The sequence below is a fragment of the Molossus molossus genome, unplaced genomic scaffold (assembly GCF_014108415.1).
Source record: "Molossus molossus isolate mMolMol1 unplaced genomic scaffold, mMolMol1.p scaffold_m16_p_18, whole genome shotgun sequence".
NCBI classification, from domain to species: domain Eukaryota; kingdom Metazoa; phylum Chordata; class Mammalia; order Chiroptera; family Molossidae; genus Molossus; species Molossus molossus.
Window position 1 is genome coordinate 44,668,249 of NW_023425353.1, and position 23,862 is coordinate 44,692,110.

At 37.3% G+C, this 23,862-nt stretch overlaps 1 protein-coding gene across 1 annotated transcript in view; it reads right to left on the minus strand.

The window, feature by feature from the left end:
• The window catches only part of ZNF385D (zinc finger protein 385D), a 739,643-nt gene that overhangs the window by 582,188 nt on the left and 133,593 nt on the right, over nt 1-23,862 (minus strand). The window contains exon 2 of the mRNA XM_036267087.1: nt 1,548-1,766. Within this exon, the coding sequence (XP_036122980.1) occupies nt 1,548-1,766 (219 nt within the window). The remainder of the gene's footprint in view (nt 1-1,547; nt 1,767-23,862) is intronic.

Here is a 23,862-nt window from a genome sequence, read left to right on the forward strand (position 1 = left end):
AAATACATTTTACTTATCAGTCATGAAACCTACCACCAGAATATAATATTGTAACACTTTGTAGTTGGCACTGTTTTAGCTCCAAAGTGCCCAGTGCAGGAATCCCCTTCTCTCCCTCATCTCTCCACATTTTCTCTATAACCAAAAGTATCTTTGTGCTATTTTAAAAATCTGTGTACTCTTAAAAGCAACATATACTTTAAAATAATAGTCTAAAGTGAATAAACAAAAAATGGATTTTCACTAGCAAATTTAAACAATCTGTATGTATTAAGAGATCCAATTCTATTGGATCTATTGTTTTTTAATCAATTCATTCTTTTTTTTTTCCTTTATCCTCACCTGAAGACATTTTTGCATTTATCTTCAGATAGAGCAGGAGGGAGAGAGGGAAGAAGAAAGAGAGACACATTGACTGGATGCCACTCACATGACCCCAACCGGGGCCGGGGACAAACTGCAACCGAAGTGTGTGCCCTTAGCGGGAACCGAACCTGGGACTCTCTGGGCCGCAGGCCGATGCTCTAACCACTGAGCCAAGCTGTCCAGGGCCAATTTCATTCTTATCAACCAACTAAAGTCCCTAACATGCATATGACAAGGAGAACATTCTGAGATGTCTTACATTCAACTACAGTAAGCCAGAGGGAGGAAGGAAGAGACAAGAGAAGTTAATCAGTTAACCACTGCAGGGCAAACCCAACACAAGACTGCCTACACTCCTGGATGCCTGTTGAAATTTTGAATTCCAGGTGGCATTTCCGTGGTTACTAAGAGAATAGCCATCCTCCACTGACCACCAGACACCTCAGCTTCTGGCTCACACATGCTTTTTCCAGACTGCTGTCCAACACCAATCCGAAGGAGCAAACGTTTGCTTCTTCCTTATAGACTCTGCCCTGATCCCACAACTGGCCCATTTCCTTTTTCCCCTCTTTTTCCTACAGCCAATGTAAATTCTTTCAAAACAACTTACACCTTTCTTCCCCAAACTGTTTCCATAAAAGAGCCCCTCGACTCCAGGGCAGCCGACATAAGTGTCTTTCCACCTAGAGTTGCAGTCGGAGGTTCAACAGAAGGCTCCACAGTGTGGTCCTTCCCTGGCTAGCATTTTGATTCAATAACCCTTTCTTTCAGGAAAGCGTTCAGCCATGAAAGTTTTTTGTTCAACACATAAAGCAAACAAAGAAATCACATTGTGTCACAGAAAATGTAAAAGGAAGCCCATTTCCAAATAACTATATTGAAGGCAAACAAACATCCAGAACGCTAACATCACTTTTTCAAATAATAACAAATGTCCTGCTGGGTCATGATCACACCGTAATAGTCAGGCGTTCACGACAGACACATTTTCCTCTTCTCCGAAAAGCTCTGAGACATTATTTAGTTTAATGTATTGTGCTAATAAAGCTTTCATTTAATCCATCCCCCCCCAGGTTTTAAAAATAGAAATGGATCCATTCTCTTACCTTCACATCTGTAGTTACACAGTTTAAGTTGATGATGGTAAAACTGAGAAGACCTGTTTAATAAGAGAAACTCACCGTTGTCGTTTCTCAGCATCCCGTTGCTGAGCTGCTTCAGTCTCTTCTGATGGGATTTGCCGTTATAGTGGATCTGAGCTTGGGCGGCCGAGTTCAGCTGAATGTTACACACGGTGCACAGCGTGAAGTTAGTATGTTTCTTTTCTCGTTCCGGTTTCTCTTCGAAGTCATCAGGTAAAAATTCAGCCTCGCTCTCTCCATCTTGTGCACAAGTGAAATCTAAGGATGCAAAGAAAGTGATGAACAAGACGGTAAGATTTCTGGATTCTTTTATAGAATTTAATTGTCGAGCAAATAAAGATGGTTGAGATGCTCAGAATGCCAAATTTCCACCTCCTCCCATTTTAACAGGTGGCTTTTGTACTATCAAAAAACAAACACAAATGGTAAATATTTTACTTTATTTTTTTCTATGTCAAGCACTGTGCCTGAGAGTGTTTAAGACACATTATCTCATTTAACCATCATAATAATAGATTAGGCATTTAAGTGTCTCTGTTTCATAGCTGAAGAAACTAAGGTTCCCAGTGGGTAAATAACTTGCCTAGGGTCACACAGGCAATAAACAGTGTAGTTGAAATAAGCATTGTTTTATTCATCTCCAAATCCCAAGTTTTTAATCATCTTGTTCTCTAGCATTTATTAATGTATTAGATTTAATCCCATTTGGTTGAACTAAATGAAATTCTCTTACTTTTATATTCCTTGCAATTAAGTAAAGTCACTTATATCTGGATGGACACACCCTAAATATACAAAAATGCTAAAATTGTTTCAACATCTAAAATATTATATTTTAGACCAGAAACACAAAATAGATTCTGAACATTCAAGACAGCCTCATAATCAGGTTGTAAAAAAGTATAACTGATCTATGAATTAAATTTGCACATATTATTTTTAGATAAATACATGCTTTGTATATTCAAATCTAAGAGAAAAGGGTAACTAACATTTCCAGCACTTCTAGCCTTAAAACAATAATAATTAAAGTAACTATTGCAATACATATCTTACTATTTATTTACAAGTCACTTAAAATAATAATGATTATTTTCTAAAAATCTTCTGTGCTTTCTCTACACAGGACTCTGCAGAACTCTTATGGTCCAAATATGATTTCTCCATTCTCATTTTCCATATTTTTCAAGGATTTGTACTCTTGGATTATTGGAAAGCAATCATTTTTTGTTGCTTTTTTAGAGACAGAGAATGGGAGAGAGAGAGAAACATCATGTGAAAGACCTACGTTGATTGATTGTCTCCCATGCAAGCCCCGACCAGGGATCGAACCCACAACCTAGGTATGAGTTCGGACAGGGAATGGAACCTGTGACCTTCCGGTATGTGGAACGATGCCCCAACCAGCTGAGCCACACCAGCAAGGGCAGCAATCATTGTTTTTGTTTGTTTGTTTGTTTGTTTTATCCTCACCCGAGGACATTTTTCCATTTTTTGTTCAGATAGAGTGGGAGGGAGAGAGAGGAAGAGAGAGAGAAACATCGATATGAAGGGACACATCAAGTGGCTGCCACCCGCACGACCAACCAGAGCCGGGGACAAACTGCAACCGAGGTACGTGCCCTTAGCGGGAACCGAACCCGGGTCTCTCTGGACCACAGGCCGACGCTCCAACCGCTGAGCCAAACTGGCCAGGGCGCAATCATTGTTTTAACGTGTATCTGTTAATTGACTGCTTAGCGGCAGGCACTCTCCAGATGGTGAAGATGGACTGGTGAGCAAGACAAGGGCAGACTTCGCCATTATACACCTTGCTCATAAAGACGGGAAGGCATGGGCTTTGGGACCAGGCAAGCGAGATAACAAATGCCCAAATAGTGTTAACAACATGCAAAAATTAGCTTGCTAGAAATTTAAAAACAAACAAAAAACCTAACTACTGAACTTAAGCCAAACAATCATTTTATCTCTTAAAGGCTATGGAGAAAACTTCTTAATTTTTAAAAGGAGTAAAAAAAGTTTAAGTACGTAGTTTATGCTTTTGGTGGACTAATTTATTTAAAATATTTTAAGCTCATTTTAAAAAGGAAACTTTATCTTTCTTACTCAGGTAGCCCTTATTAGAATAGTATATCTAAAAATTAATTAGTCATATGTAAAAGAAAATTTATAAACGTTTAAAATTGTTACATAATTTTAGTTAAAGAAAATATATAAACATATTAGCTTTTCTTAATTTATATAAAGAAATGAATTTCAGTATATGCTCCAGGTTGTATTCAGAATGTTTCAAAACTTTTTTCTAAAGTTGATTTACAGTTTTAGTCTTTTATCTCAAATATACTTAGGTAATGGAAAATATTTTTTAAATTATTCTATATTTAATCACTGTGATATTGTATAGCCAATAAAAGCACATTAAAAAAATTTTATAACATGGAAAGTCTTTCCATACAATAAGTAAGAAAACAAACATAAGATGTACTTTTACATATATGTTTATAAAACGTGAAACACAAACAAGATTTAGAAAAATATTAGTAGAAGATGTTTAATGGTAGGATTAAAGGTTTTTTTCCTAAATTTCCAAAATTTTAAATCTAATTACATTTACATGTGTTACGAACAACAATAAATCCATATATTTGAATGAAATTAACAAAAACAAAAAGCTGCGGTCTGTAGAATGAAAGGTTTCGGTTTGTCAGATGGAGGCCACAGTGCACAGATAATCCCAGCACCTGAGCCCTTTGACATGTCATTGTTGCTAAATATATATAAAGAGAGATTTTCTTCCTTGACTCATAATTTCCACCTTGACGCATAAAATGAAAATGTCTGCGACAATTTAGCACAGGACAATATTGGAGGAGAAATTTTCTTCCAAGGCTATGAGATTTATTTGCTTATGCATGAGGATTTCCCTGATCTTGAGAGAAAATGAAGACTTGTCACCAGAGTCAACAATTAATTTTGCTCAGGGAGGGCGAGGGGCAAGGACAACTCACAGGAAGTGGAGAGTACGGTATGTTAACTCTGTGGTATGGACATTAGGAGAAAAAGAAAATGTCAAATAAATTATTGTGATTCCACAAAACATTTACCAGTTTTGCAAGAGAGCTGCAGTGTCTCAAATGGCACTGTGAAGTCGGAGGCTTTATGTAAGTGATTTTTTATTCCCAATGTGGTGAAGGTATCATGTTTAAGCTCCGGAAGGAAATATTGCCCATTTGAGTTCTACTGAGAAAAAATTCAGAGTTCACATATAGGCTTTAGGCAACTGGGTCAAACCCTCAAATTTCATCCATTTGTCCATTTTTTTCCACCTAGTCTCCATCCCCCCAAACCACTAAGGCTTTAGGAAAGTCTGTAGTGTAATGTAATAATGTGGATTTAAACTGTATTAATAATAGATTCAAGGAACACAATTAGTTCTGGTCAGTGTTCTCAGTGGTTAGAGTGTCAGCCCTTGGACCACAGGGTCTTGGGTTCGATTCCCAGTCAAGGGCACGTACCTGGGTTGCAGGTATGCTCTCCGGCCCTGGTCGGGGCACGTGTGGGAGGCAACCAATCAATGTGTCTCTCTCACATCCCTCTCTCTCTCCCCCTCCCTCTATCCTTACCTTTATTCTCTCTAAAAATCAATGGAAAAATATCCTCCAGTAAGGATTTAAAAAACAAAACAAACAAACAAAAAAGAATAGAATTGTTCCAGGGATTATTATTGTATGGATTAGTGATTTACTTGTATGTATTTTTAAAATTTTATAGATGTGAAACTATAATTAATCTATCAGATTCAAAGAAATAATTAAAACATGGTATACATAGGAGAATTCATCTTTGGTAAAGTATATTAAACTACGCATCTGAGCATAATTTGAGTAAAATAAAACTGGAAGTAATAATTTTCCTGGGAGGCAACATGGTTCTTGAAGTCAATTTAAACTTCATTGCTTTGACCCACTAGAGAGCCTTCTGCGACAAATGTTGAAATGTCACGACTTGTACCAAAGCACCAGCTTTTGGTACCCAGGCTGCACTGAAAAGTGCTGATCTTCCCCCTAACCCCACCCCAGGGTAACAGGGCATACCCACGGTGGACTCTAATTCATAGAACCCAACTGATTCATAATCAAAAGTTGGGGAGTAAATACACAAGCCAACTGAAGGAACCCCTAATAACCAAAGCCGGACAACAACCTAATTAACATATTATTAGATTATAATCCACAATATAAGATACATATCAATGAGGATATACTGATGTAAAAAATAGGAACGAAGACAGAAACTGACCAGATGGAAATATTTCAAATATTTCAAAGTGGTAACGCCCCTTAAGGAGAAATGGGGTATAACCCTCTGTGCCTTAAAAGCGCCCCATGCTTAGTAACTTGCTTCCAAACAGCACAGAAAGAGTAAAGAAAGCAGCGGCACAGTGGAGAAACCTAACAGACATGACCTCCACCTGTCATCAAGGCTAACACTCTGACAGTCATGTTGATGAATGGATGTTGATATGATGTATTGAGAATGACACTTCACCTCTGAGATTTCCTCACAAAAACACACAACCCAACTCAAATCTTGAGAAAAACAGACAAACCCAAAATTAGGGACATTCTACAAAATACCTCACCATCACTCCTGAAAACTGTCAAGGTTATCAAAAACAAGGAAAGTTTGAGAAATCATCACAGCACAGAGCAGCCTAAAGATATATTAACACTAAACATAGGCCCAGCCAGTGTGGCTCAGTGGCTGAGCATTGACCCCTGCACCAAGAGGACACCAGTTTGATTCCCAGTCAGGGCACATGCCCAGGTTGTGAGCCCGATCCCCAGTGGGGGGCATGCAGGAGGCGGCCAATCAATGTTCTCTCTCATCGATGTTTCTATCCCTCTCTCCCTCTCCCTTCCTCTCTCTCTAAAATTAATAAAGAAACAAACAAACAAACAAAAAGACTAAACATAGTATCGTGGATGGGGTTGTGCAACAGTACAGGAAAGCTTGGTGAAACAAAACTAATATAAACCAAATAAAGTATGGAGCTTCATTAGTAATAATGAATTCTTACTTGTCCATTCACTGTGACAAACACCATACTAGCCCAACACGGCAGTAACCGAGGAAACTGGGTGTTTGAGGTGTATGGGAACTCCACTACGTGGAAACTTTTCTGCAAATCAAAAACTATTCTAAAATAAAAGGTTTATTTAAAATTTTTATATAAGTTGGGGAATAGGTCAGGGACCATCCTCTGTTTCTCTCCTTAAGCCACAAAACAGGAAGTTCTTTATTTTTATAAACTTGTGTGTAGTACTCTGGAAAAAAAACTAACAAAGAATCTTCTCTTCTTTTTCATCTCTTGCTCTTTCATTTTCACAGCAGAAAACGTAAATTGTGTGACTGGGAGCATGAGGGCAAAGATCCCGGCCTCGTGCGTGGCCACTATATTTCAATATTAGCCTAAAATTACATTATCTTGTCTTCTCGGTTACCATATATGAACTTAAAGTATTTATACAGAAGATAACAAGTGATGATTTTTCCTATTTCTTCCAAAATCAAATTCTTTGAGTAAATAAAAGTAAAGGTCTAAATATTGCCCAAAGGTAAGACAGCATGTTCTCAAAAATTCTTTTTCTGAAAGGGCAATCGACTGTCATCAAATTTCCTAGAGAGTCTATTATATTATTCAGAACTTTATCAATTGCTTTATTCTTTGAAACCAAGTTTCTATTTGGAAAACACACATCAATCCAGATCATATAATAAAGGGAAACTGCTCTGGCCTGTGTGGCGCACTTGGTTGAGCACCGTCCTGTGCACTGAAAGGTCCCTGTTTGGATTCCTGGTTGGGGCACATGCCCAGGTTTCGGCACCACCCAGTTCTGGGTTCATACAGGAGGCAGCCAAGGGATGTTTCTCTTTCATCTTTCTCTCTCCCCTCCCTCCCTCCACATTTCTCTCTCTGTAAAATCAATAAAAAACATTTAAAAATGTATATAACAAAGATTTAGCAAGTATTTTAGAGAAAGAGAAAGGTAGAAGGAGGGAGAGAGGAAGGCAGAGAGAGAGAGAGAGAGAGATCTTTACTTTTATTTACTCAAATAATTTGATTTTGGAGAAAATTGCAAAAATTGTCACATCTTATCTTCTAAATCAACACCTGAAACTTATATGATTCTATTAATCAGTGTCACCTCCATAAATTTAATAAATTTTTTCCCAGAGAAGGCATTATAAATCAATTTTAAAAGCATTCATTTCATTTAAAATAACTTAGAAAAAAAGGTAAAAATAGGTATTTGTGAAAATATGATCACACTGCAACTGTAAGGTGCCATTTTGAAAAGTCCTTTTAAGCATCATCTTAAAAATTAATAAAAGTTTATGCAGATATAAAAAAGCATTTATAGAGTCAAATGGCTAAAAAATACTATATAACTATTATGTGATTGGATGCTGGAGATGATATTTGCAAACAACAGCTCTGACAAGTAGTTAGTATTTAAATATAGCTTATGCAACTTAACATCAAACAAACAACCCAATTAAAAATAAGCAGAGAACCTGAACAAACACTTCTCCCAAGAAGATATATGAATGGCCAACAGATATATGCAAAAGTGTTCAATTTCACTAGACATTAGGAAAATTCAAATCAAAAGTACAATGAGATCCTCGTCACACTTGTTAGAATGGCTATTATCAGCAAGACAAGTAATAGCAAGTGTTGGAGAGGCTGTGGAGAAATAGGAATCCTAATTCACTGCTGGTGAGAATGTAAACTCGTACAGCCACTATGGAGAACAGTATGGAAGTTCCTCAAAAATTTAAGATTAGACTTACCATATGACCCAGCAACCCCTCTTCTGGGTACCTATCCCCCAAAACTGAAAACATTTATTCGCAAAGATATAAGCACCCCTATGCTCACTGCGGCACTATTCACGGTGGCCAAGACATGGAAACGACAAACAGGCTCTTTGCTAGAGGGCTGGATAAAGAAGATGTGGTATATATATAAAATGGAATATACTCAGCCATAAGAAAAGGTGAAATACTGCCATTTGTGAAAACATGGACCTTGAGAATCTCATGCCAAGCAAAATAAGTCAGTCAGAAAAAGCTAAGAACCATAAGATTTCACTCAAATGTAGGGTATAAAACAGAAACTCATAGACACAGACAACAGTTCTGGTGGTCACCAGAGGGAAGGTTGGTAGCAGGGTCGTAAAGTTGAAGGGATCCAAACATATGTTGAGGGAAGATGATTTGACTTTGGGTGGTGGGCACACAATACAATATCCAGATCATGTATCATAGAAATATACACTTGAAACCTATATGATTCTATTAACTAATGTCACCCCCATAAATTTAATAAAATTTTTCCAAAGGTGAAATTGTAAATAAATGTTTAAAGCATTTATTTAATTAAAAGTAACTTAGAGAGAAACATCAGTAACAAAAACAAATTAATAAATAAAAAATTTTATAAAAGAAAAAAGTAACTTAGAAAAATGTAAAAATAGGCATTCAAACGGTGGTTCTAGCGTTGACAAAGACATTGTTATTGTCAATGGTGCCTGGAGAGAGCTGAAATAGAGTCGCTTTATAAAATTAAGATCATAATGAAAACATTACAAGCAAATATTTAAAAATCTAATGATCATTCTTGAAACTTATGGAGAAAAATTGGTCATTTCTTTTGTCTTCTTGGTAGAAAAAAATGAAGGTTTAACTTATTCAATACTTCCTTATATTAGGATTTACATGGTATAAGTACATCTACATACACATATTTAAATATATTTCAAACGTATTGACAGAAATCAAATAAACTATTTCAGTAGTGAGCTTTCTTCTATTTTCATAACAATTTAGAAACAAAATCATATTGTACTGTAATGGCTAAATATTAAACATATTATGAAAATAATATATACATTATATTTATAGCATTTTACCATTGAGAATATTATTCATCATAGCATTCTTCTACACTTCACTCTTAAAATTGTAAATAGTTCATAATTAGTGCTATGAAGTACCAACACAGGAACAATTTTGCATTGATTTTGTTCCCCACTAGAGTGCAGTATGAATTTAAAATTAAAACTACAGTATCTGGAAATTCCTGTAACACTAGAATTAAAAATAGCATTACTGTAACTTTGTAAATACATAATACACACATATATTCATATGCACAATATTCAGCTTTAATGGCATATATCTGTATATAATATATAATATCTCATACATTCACAAAAGTGTAGCTATAATCATCAGACATTAAAGATCAACTGGAGGAATGTCAGAAAAACAGACAATGTAAATCAATTACCATATGTTATCATAAGTCTTTTTATTAATAAGCAGTAATTGTTTAATATGATTCCTGACTTAAATATTATTTGGGAACTTTAAAAATGAGGACATTTTAATTATGCTGTCTTGTTTTCATAACAAAATGATATTATAGAAGATTACATGAGACAAATCAAGGTTAATGGATTGTTATTTCAATTAAAATATTTATTACAACATGGCATCAAACTAAAGTTGTCATTCTCAATAAGATTATGGTTTTCACAAGGTAATGGAATACTTACTGGATATTCATGCTCACTGGATTCACATATAAAAATTAAACCAGGAGTGGCAGGATGAGATATAGAATTAAACTTGAAATTTATTCCTTCCCCTGTTTTTAAGCAGTAAGCTTTTAAAGTTATAATTTCTGATCTTAGCTATTGTAAATAGTGCTGCTATGAACATAGGGGTGCATATAATCTTCTTGATTGGTGTTTCAGGCTTCTTAGGGTATATTCCTAGAAGTGGGATCACTGGGTCAAATGGCAGTTCCATTTTTAGTTTTTTTTAGGAAACACCATACTGTTTTCCATAGTGGCTGCACTGGTCTGTATTCCCACCAGCAGTTCCCTTTTTCCCTATCCTTACCAGCATTTGTTTGACAATTTGTTGATGGCAGCCGTTCTGGCAGGTGTGAGGTGATACCTCATAAACATTTTAATTTGCATCTCTCTGATGACTAGTGACGTTGAGCATTTCTTCATATGTTTCTGGGCCACTTGTATGTCCTCTTTGGAGAGGTGTCTATTCAGGTCCTCTGCCCATTTTAAGTAGGTTATTTGTCTTCTTTTTGTTGAGCTGTATTAGTACTTTATATATGTTGGATATTGACCCCTTATCTGACATATCTTTGGCAAATATGTTCTTCCAAAGAGTGGATTCCCTTTTTATTTTGATGCTGGTTTCTTATTTTGATATATTCATAGCAGTGCTATTTACAATAGCTAAGATCTGGAAACAGCCTAAGTGCCCATCAGTAGATGAGTGGATAAAGAAGTTGTGGTATATTTACAAAAAGGAATACTATGCAGCTGTAAGAAAGAAAGATCTCCTACCCTTTGAGACAACATGGAGGAGGTATCTGGAGAGTACTATGCTAAGCAAAATAAGTCAGTCAGAGAAAGACAAGTACCATATGGTCTCATTTATAGAATATAACGAACAAGATAAGCTGACGATCAAAATAGTTACAGAGACATGGAAGTAGAGGTCAGACTGACAAGCTTCAGAGGGAAGGGGTTGGAGGTGGTGTGGGAAGAGATAAAACAAAGAACTTATATGCATATATACATAGCCAATGAACACAGACAATAATGGGGGGGGCAGGCAGGACAGGGGTGGGAATGGGGAGGAGAGGGTCAGTAGGGGAAAAAGGGGGAACATCTGCAATACTCTCAACAATAAAGATCAAAAAATTAAGTTATAATCTCAGAATAAGAATTTCTATTTTGACACCACAGACAAAAAAATATTACCTTACTTTTAAGTGACTTATCATAAAATCATGGCTAGAATATCTCTGAGACCAAATAAGAGCTCATGGTTTAATCTCAAAATGAAAATAAAGGCAATTCTTTTTTTTAAAGTTATTCTTCAATTAGAACCTATATTCAATAATAGGTCAGATATAGCTTTCATTTCAATGCAGTTATGGTTATCCCTCAAAGTCTCAAAGTCCAATGAGGGGGAAAAGTATTTCTTACAAGCAAGGTGCAAATATTTTTCTATATTTTGACCTGCCCCCCTCCCCCCCATTTTAGGAATCTCTTCCTGAAGAAGTCACGTCCTCAGGGCCTCTTTGGCAAAACATAATGCCTGGATTTCTGCCATCAGTGTCCCTGCCATTCTACCAGGGATGTTGAGGTCGCATCATGAGCCAGGCTCTTGAGTTTTCAGGATATATATATATATATATATATATATATATATATATATATTTTAATAAGGCTACTTTTTTTTTTTATCCTACTTTTTTTTTTATCCTCACCTGAGGACATTTTTCCATTTTTTGTTCAGATAGAGTGGGAGGGGGAGAGAGAGAGAGAGAGAGAAACATCGATGTGAAGGGACACATCAAGTGGCTGCCACCCGCACGACCAACCAGGGCCGGGGACAAACTGCAACCGAGGTACATGCCCTTAGCGGGAACCAAACCCGGGTCTCTCTGGACCGCAGGCCGACGCTCTAACCACTGAACCAAACTGGCCAGGGCTATAAGGCTACTTTAAACATTAACCATGTTCCGTTGAGAATGCACCAAACATCTTTGTGCTTTCACCTGTACCCTACTTTGCCTCGCACACAGCTTATGTAAAACTTAAGAGTGATTTGCCCCAGAAAAACCTCTGGGGGCCTCAATAAGAGAAAGATTGTTTTGGGTTTATACCTGCGGAAGAGTTATGTTAAGAAAGGACTAGGAAATCATCGAAGAACACTGAAAAGTGATTCGACAAATATATTTTAAGCACCCCCTCTGCGTCTAACAGCCTTTTAGGGGCTTGGGATAATAGCACACCATACAAACAAATATTCTAGTTATGCATGGAATTTGAGAAGAGGGTGAAACTAGGCGATAGGGACGTTAGGATGACTTTCGATAATCAGTTCCATGCTAAAGGAAAGTAAAATTGTGGTGTTTGTGGTCATTAAGATTTGGGCTTGCAAATTTGGCAGTTAGATGCCTAAGTTGCTGGTTAATTTTAAGAAACAGCTTTGCCTTCTCTCTCATTCATCATGCGTCCGGTCCCAGGATTGCGTTGCCTTTCTCCCCCTCCATGCATTCTATCTTCTTAAAATGTATTTTGATATTCTGATGGTTTCAACAGTTGTCCACGTCTAGTCCTTTAACAATACAGACTTTCTGTTACCAGCATCCGGTTTCATCATAACCACTCTTAGGAATCACATAATTATTCCTGGTTCAGTACTTCACTTTTCCTCCCTTCTCGGTATCCGAGGAGTAGAGCAGATACTATTAATGATTCAGAAGATCTTTATGCTGCTGGTGACTATTTCTCACATCAAGAAGAAGTTCCCTGAAAAATGTGTGCACTCCAATGTGGCAGACAGACTGTGACATGGCCCCTAAGACTTCTGCCTCCTGGCAGCCCGCCCTCTGCATGGTCGATTCCCCTGGAGCATATGTAGAGCCTGCGACTGGCTTCTAACAACAGAATATGGTAAAGGTGGTGGGATATATGTGTTTAGATGTATGGGATGTATAGGGTTATGTTACATAAGATGGCAATGCTCATCTTATGGTGAGAGACATTGTCTCTCTTGCTAGCTTGAAAAACCACATTGTTATTAGCTTCCCTATGGAGAGGACCACTTGGCAAGGAGTTTAAAGTAGTTTCTGGCCAACAGGCAGGAGGAAACCGAGGCCATCATTAACAGCTGAATGCTACCAACAGCTCCCTGAGTAAGGAGGAAGTTGGCTCCTTCCTCAGTCAGACCTTAGATGAGACCACAACCGTGGCTGATACCTTGATAACCGACTTCTAGAAGCCCCAAAGAATCCAAAGGTCTGCCACCGTCTCTCTGCATCAGCTTTCTTAGTCCGTATTTCAAATGCCCATTCACCCTAAGCTCGAAAACCCTTAAGCCCACGCAAAGTAACTGGTGTGTCACTGTCATTGGACCCTGAGCCAGAGCACTGTAATCGGCCGTTCAGGATACTTTATGTTTGACTTTTCTGTTTCTGCTTGTCAGCAGTAGGCTGCAGAGGACCCAGAGAGCCCAGCTAAGCAGTATCTAAATGCTCACGTTTGCTGGGGTAGCACAGCAGTTGATCACGAACACACCATCTAACTCTTCTGCGTTACTTAGAAATTAGGAGTTAACCCAAATTTACAAGGAAATGTGTCGGTTTGCCAAGAAAAATTCCACAACAACTTACCACCTCAGCTTTTAAAAAATGATTTAAGTCGTTTTTCTCTTACAAGCTTTAAAATATTCTAGCTATACCCCTAACCCCAAACATAGGAAGCAGGTTTGAGTAAAACAGATGGAAAAGTAAATAAATAATTTCCCCTGTAAAGATCTAGATCTCCTGATGAACATCTACGGCAGACATCACTCATCCATTATGACAGCCTTTCCTTCAGAGCCTGGATTCGGTTTCACACACTGAATAGCTCAGTGCACGAATCCACGAATTGTTCCGATTTTCCATATAAGATGAAAACGTATTTGCTATACAGGATACTTGATTAATATGTAATTGTCCCATTTGACTTAGGGAGAAACATACACCCATTTTTTAAAAGGATGAAACTATGTTGTAATCATTGTTCACTACAGTCCCATTTAGCATGTTTTTCATTATATAAATAAGCTTGAAGATGGTCAATTAAGTGTAGAACTTAATAATCCTAGAACCTTTAAAAAGAATAGAAATTGAAAAAAAACTTTTAAATTATAATAGTTGTTATAAATAAACAATACAGGGTGGTAAATTTGAGACAAAATAACTATACAAATTCAACAGAGATCTTTTTAATATGTAGAAGACTTTAGGACAGATTTCATTATAGTCATGTTTTTCAAATGCATTGTATTCAGATTTAGGTCCCAAAGAAAGACATGATAGATATGAATAAAGGTATATGAAAAAATGTGCAGACCATTAAAATGTTAGAGAGTAGATTTACCAATTTAAATGATAAATAGTTAGATTCTTAGATCTAAAAAAGAAGACTAAGAAGGACCTTCATAATAGTCTTAAAATATATAAAGGAATATTATTAAATTGAAGGTAATTTTCAGCATCTGTCCATTTCTGTTAACGAAAGAAAAATAATGAATGAGTTTAAACTATGGCATGAACAATTTAGCCTACACTCAAGATTATTAAGGAAGAAAGTTCCTTGGTTGAAATCTGTTTATTTTTAAAATAGATTTTCACTTATCTAGTGCAGTTAAAATTAAATCCCTTTAAAGGGAAAATAATGGATTCTATTCTTTTTAAGTGCTTTCATCTCCAGAGAATAAAATGTTTCACTCATAAGGACTCTCCACAAAATGAAAAGTTTCTTATAAAAGTATATTTATATTCCACCATGGATAAACATATTTTAATTGTAAAAACTAACTTTAGTATGCAAATAAACTATAATTCTCCCTTTGAATGTTACTTTGTAACTGAAATAAAATTCAGCAAAATATTGGGTTTTAGGACTATAAGTTACTTTTTTACCTTCTTTTTTTTTTTTTTTATCCTCACCTGAGGACATTTTCCCATTTTTTTTTGTTCAGGTAGAGTGGGAGGGAGAGAGAGGAACAGAGAGAGAGAGAGAGAGAAACATCGATGTGAAAGGGACACATCGAGTGGCTGCCACCCGCACGACCGACCAGGGCTAGGGACAAACTGCAACCGAGGTACGTGCCCTTAGCGGGAACCGAACCCGGGTCTCTCAGGACTGCAGGCCGACGCTCTAACCGCTGAGCCAAACTGGCCAGGGCTTTACCTTCTTTATAGCTTCAGTTTTTTCCTTTAATTCAGTGCTCAATAATATACATATTTTGTTTTTGTTATTTCACTTTTATAATCTGAAAAAATGTTAATTTTAAAAAGTCCCCATTTTTATTTAATTTAACTTACTTATGTTTTTTAAATCCTCACCCGAGGAAATTTGTCCATTTATCTTCAGATAGAGTGGAAGGGAGGGAGAGAGAGCAAGAAACATCGACATGAGAGGGACACATCGATCGGCTGCCTCCCGCATGACCCTGATCAGGGCGAGGGACGAACTGCAACCAAGGCACGTGCCCTTGACCGGAATCAAACCCAAGGCTCTTTGGTCCTGCTGACCCAAACTGGCCAGATCAAAGTTCCCATTTTTAGTTAGGTAAATTTTATTTAAGAAATGTGGGGTACAAAATCACAAGCTTCACTTTACCAATACTTAGATTTTATCTAAATATCAACTCCAAGTCTCTGGTGAATTCAAAGAGCACTTTAAGGAGTTCTGGTTTCATGAATTCACAGTAGTTTTATAAAGGACAAAGCTCATCAAAGTGCGCTGATTGTAACATCTTCCAGGTGTTTAGTCTCCAGAAGACCCTTCACCCCTCTGGTTCCTCTTCACATCTGTAAAATGAAGGGGCTGGACCAATGGCCTCTGTCCTTTCTAATGCTACGAAATGCAGCCCGCTTTGGGAGAGTGAGATTTTACACTCATGCTCATGCTACCATTATCGCCCTCAGTGCAATATGGGGGTTTGCCTCAAGAATAATTTTTAATCTGATTTTTGTTTAAATTTTAAGGGTTGATAAACTATTTTCACATATATTTTCTTGCTTAATTTCTTGCTAACTATGCCAGACCTTAAATCTTTAGCAATGTGTGTTTTAATATATACAACTTTTGATTGTTGCCTCCCAGAACTAAACTCTCAGAATTAAAGTACTCAAGCAAAGTCTTGATAGCCAAGAGTCAAGAAGGAGGAAGTGAGCCCATCAAGCCTCTGTACCCTGCAAGGGTTTATAGATTTGTCATTCCATAGACCTCTACTGTTTAATCTATGGTAGTGCGCCCTGGCTGGTTGCTAAGTGGTTAAAGCATCAGCCCACAAACCAAAGAGTCATGGGTTCGATTCCAGTCAAGGGCACGCACCTTGGTTGCGGTTCAGTCCCTGGCACTGGTTGTGGTTGGGCAGGGGACGACCAGTTGATATGTCTCTCTCACGTTGATGTTTCTCTCTCTCTCTCCTCCCTCTCTCTCTTTTTCTCCCTTCCTCCCTCCCACTCTATCTGAAGGTAAAAGGAAAAAATATCCTTGGGTGAGGACTAAAATAAATAAATAAATAAATAAATTTATGGTAGTGCTATGTATTAAAAGATCCTTTCATAATCCTAATTTTTGAGGTATGTTTAAATTAAAATGTTTTGCCCAGCCGGTGTGGCTCAGTGGTTGAGTGTCAGCCCATGCACCAAGAGGTTGCCAGTTCGGTTCCCGGTCAGGGCACATGTCCAGATTGCGGGCCAAATCCCCAGTGGGGGGCATGCAGGAGGCGGCCAGTCAATGTTCTCTCTCATCAGTTTCTATCTCTCCCTCTCCCTTTCTCTCTAAAATCAATAATAAATAAATAAATAAATAAATAAATAAATAAAGTATTAATTAAAATGTTTCAAATAAACATGGCTTTCCTTGCAGAAATGCTCAAATCAGCAGAAATGTTGCTGGACATGGAACGGTATTTACTATCAATTTCAGTGCATTACAACTATAATTTAACATGTCTACTCTATCTGCTCCAAAGTGCCGGTGATGCAAATGGAAAGAGCTGTGGAAACTTTAAAATTACAAATGTTAGGACATGAATGTATAGAACAGCAACGAACTAGGAGATAAATAGAATCCTAAGAGAGCATTTCAGCCAAATGAATTGGCATAGTAAGTAAATGTTTAGATACCTTATTCTCAGCCTCATACTCATTTCTGACTCAATCATGCTTATCAGTAAAACAACTTTTATTGTAGCCTTAGTGAAAACTAGACTACAATTCCGTGTGCAAAAAAGCATGCATAGTGACGATTTTTTTTTCCTGAAGCAATTCACAATTATATAAATATGATGTAAACCTTTCAGCATTCATGAACTTACTTTTAGAAAATCTTCCCATCCCACCTGGAAAAGAAGGCTGGTAAGGGAAATGTTAATCATGTTGTGTCTGAAATCTGTCCAGAAGAGAAAGGGAATTTATTGCTGTCTCTAGATGTAACCATTTATTCGCCTGAGAACTCTGTGTTACAGAGACAGGGCAACGGCAGAAACTAGCAGGAACTAGCATAAAGAGATTCGTACTAAATTTCTGCTGTCTTACTTTAATAAAACTTTTAATAATAATACTTTGCTAGCCCTGGCCAGTTGGGTTCAGCAATAGAGCGTTGGCCATGGACCAATGAGTCACAGGTTCGATTCCTGCCAAGGTTGCGGTTCGTCCCCAGCCCAGGTCAGGGTCATGCGGGAGGCAACCAGTCGATGTGTCCCTCTCACATTGATGTTTCTCTGTCTCTCCCTTTCTCTCTCTCCCACTCTGTCTGAAGATAGATGGAAAAATATCCTCCAGTGAGGATTACAAGTAATAATAATAATAATACTTTGCTAAATTGAAAATAGGTAAAACTCAAAACTTTCCTGGTCAGACCATCAAATACTTTTAAATATTTCAAAATTCAACTTAGTTTTACATTCTGATTGTTCAATTAAGCAAGTTTACCTATTGTCCTTTGAACTTAGAAAGTGAGGCTTCTTCTTGAAAATAAGAAAAGTCTCTGAAGCTTTAACCTTAGAAATCAATACATCATGAATCAGAAAAGAGATTTGCAAAGTTACAATAGAGATAAAGGACGCTCCTGGGCCAGCACAAGTGGAGGTCACGTGAAATAACCTGAAACACCATTCAGATATGTTAAAAAATACTGACTTCAAATTCATTTCATTGGTCAACCAGGAAATCGCGTGAAAGAGAGAGACATGAGTATCACTGTCTGGGGAAGACCATCCCTTTGGACAAAAACTGGCCATTATTATGACCCTTTCTGTTATGAGTGATGTCACAAGTGTTAATGTTCTGATATCACAAAACTCTTCATTCATTTAACTCTCCCTGTACTGATTTCATGACTGCCAAACAAACTTTTGATTTTAATCTGGCTTGCTTTACTGTATACAAGGGGGAATGAGCTGATCATGGGAACTTGACGTATTTTTGGTCTTGTGGCAGGAATTTCCTACTGAAATCCTGGTGCCTTAATTCATTTCATGCTCTTACTACATGGACTATATATATCCCAGGATTCATAAAATAGTATTATTCAAACAAATGTCCAGAGTACTTGGCACCAATATCATATTTGAAATGTGTTTACAATTAATTGTTATTTTATGAATAACACTAATGAAAATGTCAGGTTTTTTTTTTTTAACTAATAATTTAGAAACACGTACATAGTATTTATGAGGTGTCATATAGAGTTGAAATACTTAACAAATATCAATTGATTTAAGCCTCAAAACATTGCCAATGAAGTAAATCCTATAATTAACCCAAATTTTACAGAGGAGGAAACAGGCACAGCCAATAGGTGGCAGAACTGGGTTTTGAACTCAGGCTCCAGCTCTCTAGCATGAGAGCCTCATGCTTTCTTCCGTCTAGATTGTAACAAACGAGGAAATCCGAAAATCTAAAATCCCTTCACGTATAAAAAGGCATGTGTAAATTCTTTTTTTTTTTTATCCTCACCCGAGGACATTTTTCGATATTTTGTTCAGATAGAGTGGGAAGGAGAGAGAGGAAGAGAGAGAGAGAGAGAGAAACATCGATGTGAAAGGGACACATCGAGTGGCCGCCACCCGCACGACCTGACAAGGGCCGGGGACAAACTGCAGCCGAAGTACATGCCCTTAGCGGGAACTGAAGCCGGGTCTCTGTAGACCACAGGCCAACCCTCTAACCGCTGAGCCAAACCGGCCAGGGCAAAAAAAGGCATGTGTAAATTCTTAAAAAGGTAGATGGCCATTCTTTACTGAAATTTCCTCATTTCTTGTTTCAGTACCTTTATCAAGCAGCAATTAAAAAAAAATTTTAATACTCAATTGAGAATATGTTTATTCATTGAAGAGAGAGAAAGAGAGAAACATTGATGTGAGAGAGAAACATCAATCAGTTGCCTCTCGTACATGCCCCCACCAGGGATCAAACCTGAAACCTAGGTATGTGCCCTGACCAGGAATCGAACCCACAATCTTTCTGGTGCACAGGACGATCAATGCTGCAGCCAACCGAGCTACCCAGGCAGTGCTCTAGTAGCAACTTTTAACTGACATTGTGAAGTTTGCATACATTGCAGTCATTTATTTAATTGAGGTCAATTAAAATAAGATCACTAAGCACTAATCAACACCATATGTTTTTCAATTAACTGGTAATATATACCTATTTTTCAAACGCATGCTAACTAATGATGCACTTTGGGTGGTTTAGAACTATTTAAGACCTTAATTAATTTACAAAAATCAAATGATAAAATGTAAAAGCTCTCCTAGAGCGATTAAGTTCTCTCTCTCTTCCCATATGCGCACACACACACACACACACTCACACACACTCACATATATGCATACTTTAAAAAATAACATTTAATTTCACAGATCTGTGACAAATCATAACATTCAAAATTCAGTTTAAAGAGGTGAGTGATAACCAAGGGGAGATTTCAATTAGGAGCAGGGGGACCTAAAACAGAAAGAAAGAGAGGGAGTTTGATAGATAGGGTAAATTTCATTACCTGGAGAAAGGTATTACAAGAATACAAGCATTTATTTCCCTTTTTACATCAGAAATTTTACATTTTTGGACTGACTTGTCTTCTGGGTCTCTCTTTGGGTGAGAATACTAAGTCAAATTTAAATAGCTCAAAGTTGCCCAGCCAGTGTGGCTCAGTTGGTTGAGCGTCCTCCCATGCACAAAAAGGTCACAGGTCAGCGCATGCCCCCTACTGGGGTTGCTGTCTCGATCCCCAGTAGGGGGCGTGCAGGAGGCAGCTCATCAGTGTTTCTCTCTCTTCCTCTCCTTCCTTTTTCTGAAGTCAATAAAAACATATTTTAAAAAATTTTAAATAGCTCAAAGTTGTTTTGCTTGGCATGTACAGAAGCAGCAGTTAATAGATAGGGGACCTACGCAGACCATTTTAGATTGCTTTGTGTCCTGTCGAACGCATTCTGTTGTTCATTAAGCACAAACGCTTCCTTTCCAATGATGTTAGGATCCCTAGAACGTGAGCCGTGCCCACAGAGCTCTGTATATGCTGACCCTCATATGCACCTGTCATTCCTCACTAATTCTAACACACTTTTGCTCTGATGTGTTTGCATTGTTTGGAAAATGAACACTTACGAATTCAATTCAACAATAAAAATGGCCCAGTGGGTGTAATGAAGCAATAAAAACAGTATGGTTGGTAAGTGTTGCCATCACAGTCTGAGATTTTTATATTGCTGCTGAGGAGTAATTTCTAAAACAATTACTTGTGGGCAAATATATTAATAATATTCAAATATAGTCAAAGTTGGAAAGCTAATCTACAAGATGACGTTCAGACTGACATTCTCTCCATGATATAGCACTTCCCTTGGGCTCAGATACTGCAGCATGCATTAATTTTATTCTGACTTGTGCCCTCTGTAATGATAGCTGCATTTACGAGGTATAGCGAATAGATGTTTAAAGGATGGTTTTTTTCTGTCACTAATTTATTTTTAACTCCTATGTTGGTAACCTTGAGTTCATTTTAAATGAGAAAAAAGTTATTTTTGAAGTGTCTAAAATTACTTTCTCCAAATGTATGTATTAGGGGGTTTGCTGTGGTCATTGAGCATAATGTCTAGTAGTCACAAGTTCATAAAGCAATCGCTAATATCATGAGCTGGAAAGGGTCAAGGTTACATAAATATTAACCTAGTGATATGGAGAAAACCAACTAGAACTATCTGCAGTGACTTGATATTGAGGTAAAAATAAATATTAATATATAAAACTGATCTCTGTGAATTACCTTATGCTTCTCCAGTATTTCTTGTTTGAAGTTTCAATCATTTAAACACATCCATCTGCAGGAAATGACAAGTAATATGACATAGATATGGGCTTTTTTTCTCTATATATGGATAGCTTTCCATTCTTGTAATTTGGAGTATAATTTATTCTACTTAAAAATAACAACAGCATGACCTACCATTTTGCAGTGACAATATACAGAAGATATTCTGCAATATTCTAAAATGTATAAAACAATGCTTGAAAAATACCTAAGATTCCTACTTAAACAAGTTTTCTCCCCCTCAGACGACATAACCTTTGTTATTCATCTACTGTTGATTTCACAGAGTGAATTAAGTTAAGCAACTTATTACTTACTTTATAAACTTAGGGAGTGCAAAGCAGACATGATTTTCTATAGTGTTAATTGGGTTAGACCATTATTATTAGTCTAGTTAAATATACTTCTAAATAGTGTGTTCTACTGACTTTTAAAATCAATTTTGCTTAATGTAATCATTTAGAGGTATCCCCAGAGCACATTCCTCTTCTAGAGTGAATTCTAACTTTCCAATGTTATGATAGAATATGAGCTTTTTGTTTTCATACATCTCTCTATTGTTTTTAAGTCTTTAAGCAGATAAAATTTCTTTATCAAAGCAAGAGACACTATTAAAATGTGTATGTAGTACTTGCAAAACAGTAATTAATGAATAAATGTTTTTGATACATCGTCTAAAGAAATATAATCAAAATAAAGACTACAATTAAAAGTATTTCAGTGAAGAAATAAAATGGCCCAGACATTGATAATACAAGCTTTTAAAAATTTACGCTTTATAAAAAACACAAGGAAAATGTACAAATATCTTACTACTAATGCTTACAGAATCAACCTGAACTGCCAATCTCTAAAAAATTCAATGGTAATATTCAGATCCATATTATAAAGCAAGATTCTTCTTGTATATTTTAGTATGATGATAATGATAAAAAAAAAAAAGAGGTAATTTCCTTCTGCCCAACTACCCTCAAAAGCCTGCACTCAATCCCTTCCTTCACATCCCCCTTAGATGATTCAAGGGAGTCTATCAACGTGAGACCCTGCCCCGACCCCAGGGTGAGGAGTATGACCCAGAACTAAGAAGCTGTGATGATGTTCAGGTTCTGAGAGATGGTTCTTTACTGTCCCTAGATTACAGCTGAGATGCCAGCGTTAGCTCCTGGCAGCCTTTGCTTTCCCTGACTAAAGAAGTCCTGCTAGCCAGACTCCAAAACTGTCGCCAGGGATCCTCACCCCTATATTCATGCTGTTGTGTTGTCTCCATCCACAGCCAATAAGGCTAACTATGTAACCAACAGGATATATCGCAAAAGTGATGGTGTGTGACTTCTGAGGCTAGATTATAAGGCTTCTGCCTAGCACCCTCTAGAACCACCTTTTTCCAGAGAAACCAGCTGCCACACAGTGAGGACACTCAAGCAGCTTTGGTGAAGAGGTGCCCATGGCAAGGAACGGGGGCCTCCTGCCAAGAGCAGGCCCTGCCCAGCCCAGCAGCCATGTAAATGGATCCTCCGGGCCCAGTCAGGCAGGCCGGCAGATGAATGACGTCATGGCCAACACCTTGACTACAGCCTCAGGAGAAACCCTGAGCCAGAGCCACCTGGCTAAGGAGCTCCTAAATTCCAAACCTACAGAAAATGTGTGAGATACATGTTTATTGATGTACACTGCCAAGTTTGGGAATAAACTATTGCACAGTGACTGATCATTAACACTGAGGTTCAGTAGAGTCGGGAAGAAATGAGAAACAGAAAGAAAAGAGAGATTCTGGCTGAAATGTTCGACCTTGAGCCCTGCTTTACTTGACTTTTCCTCTCCTCGTTAAGTTACCCAATATCCTTCCCATTTATAAACGTCAATAAATTCCCTACTATTTTTCTTGCTCAGGGACTTGATTTGGTGTCAACTCACTTGTAACTTAAAGAGTGTTAATAGGGTTGATGATGATGATGATGATGATGATGGTGATGCTGCTGCTGCTGCTGATGATGACAGCTACCTTTTAGTGACACCTCTAAAGAAGCGGGCACTGTGGAAGACATAACTATTCTCCTGAATTTGTAATAACTCTGCTTTTCTTATTGTTAGGATCAAATCGCAATGGAGGACTCAAGTACATTAACCAAGAAACAAAACTGGATTTTAGGTCAATTTAATACCAAAGCCCAAATTGTTCACTGTAACTCCACAGTTTATATTTCCATATATCTGGATAGTGTTATCTCAGATAACTGTTTATATCATTCTCCATTCTCATAGAAAACTATTAGTTATCCCAAATTAAATTTTAATTGTTAGGAAATTAAGTGTGTGTGTGTGTGTGTGTGTGTGTGTGTGTGTATTTCCCATCTCAACTA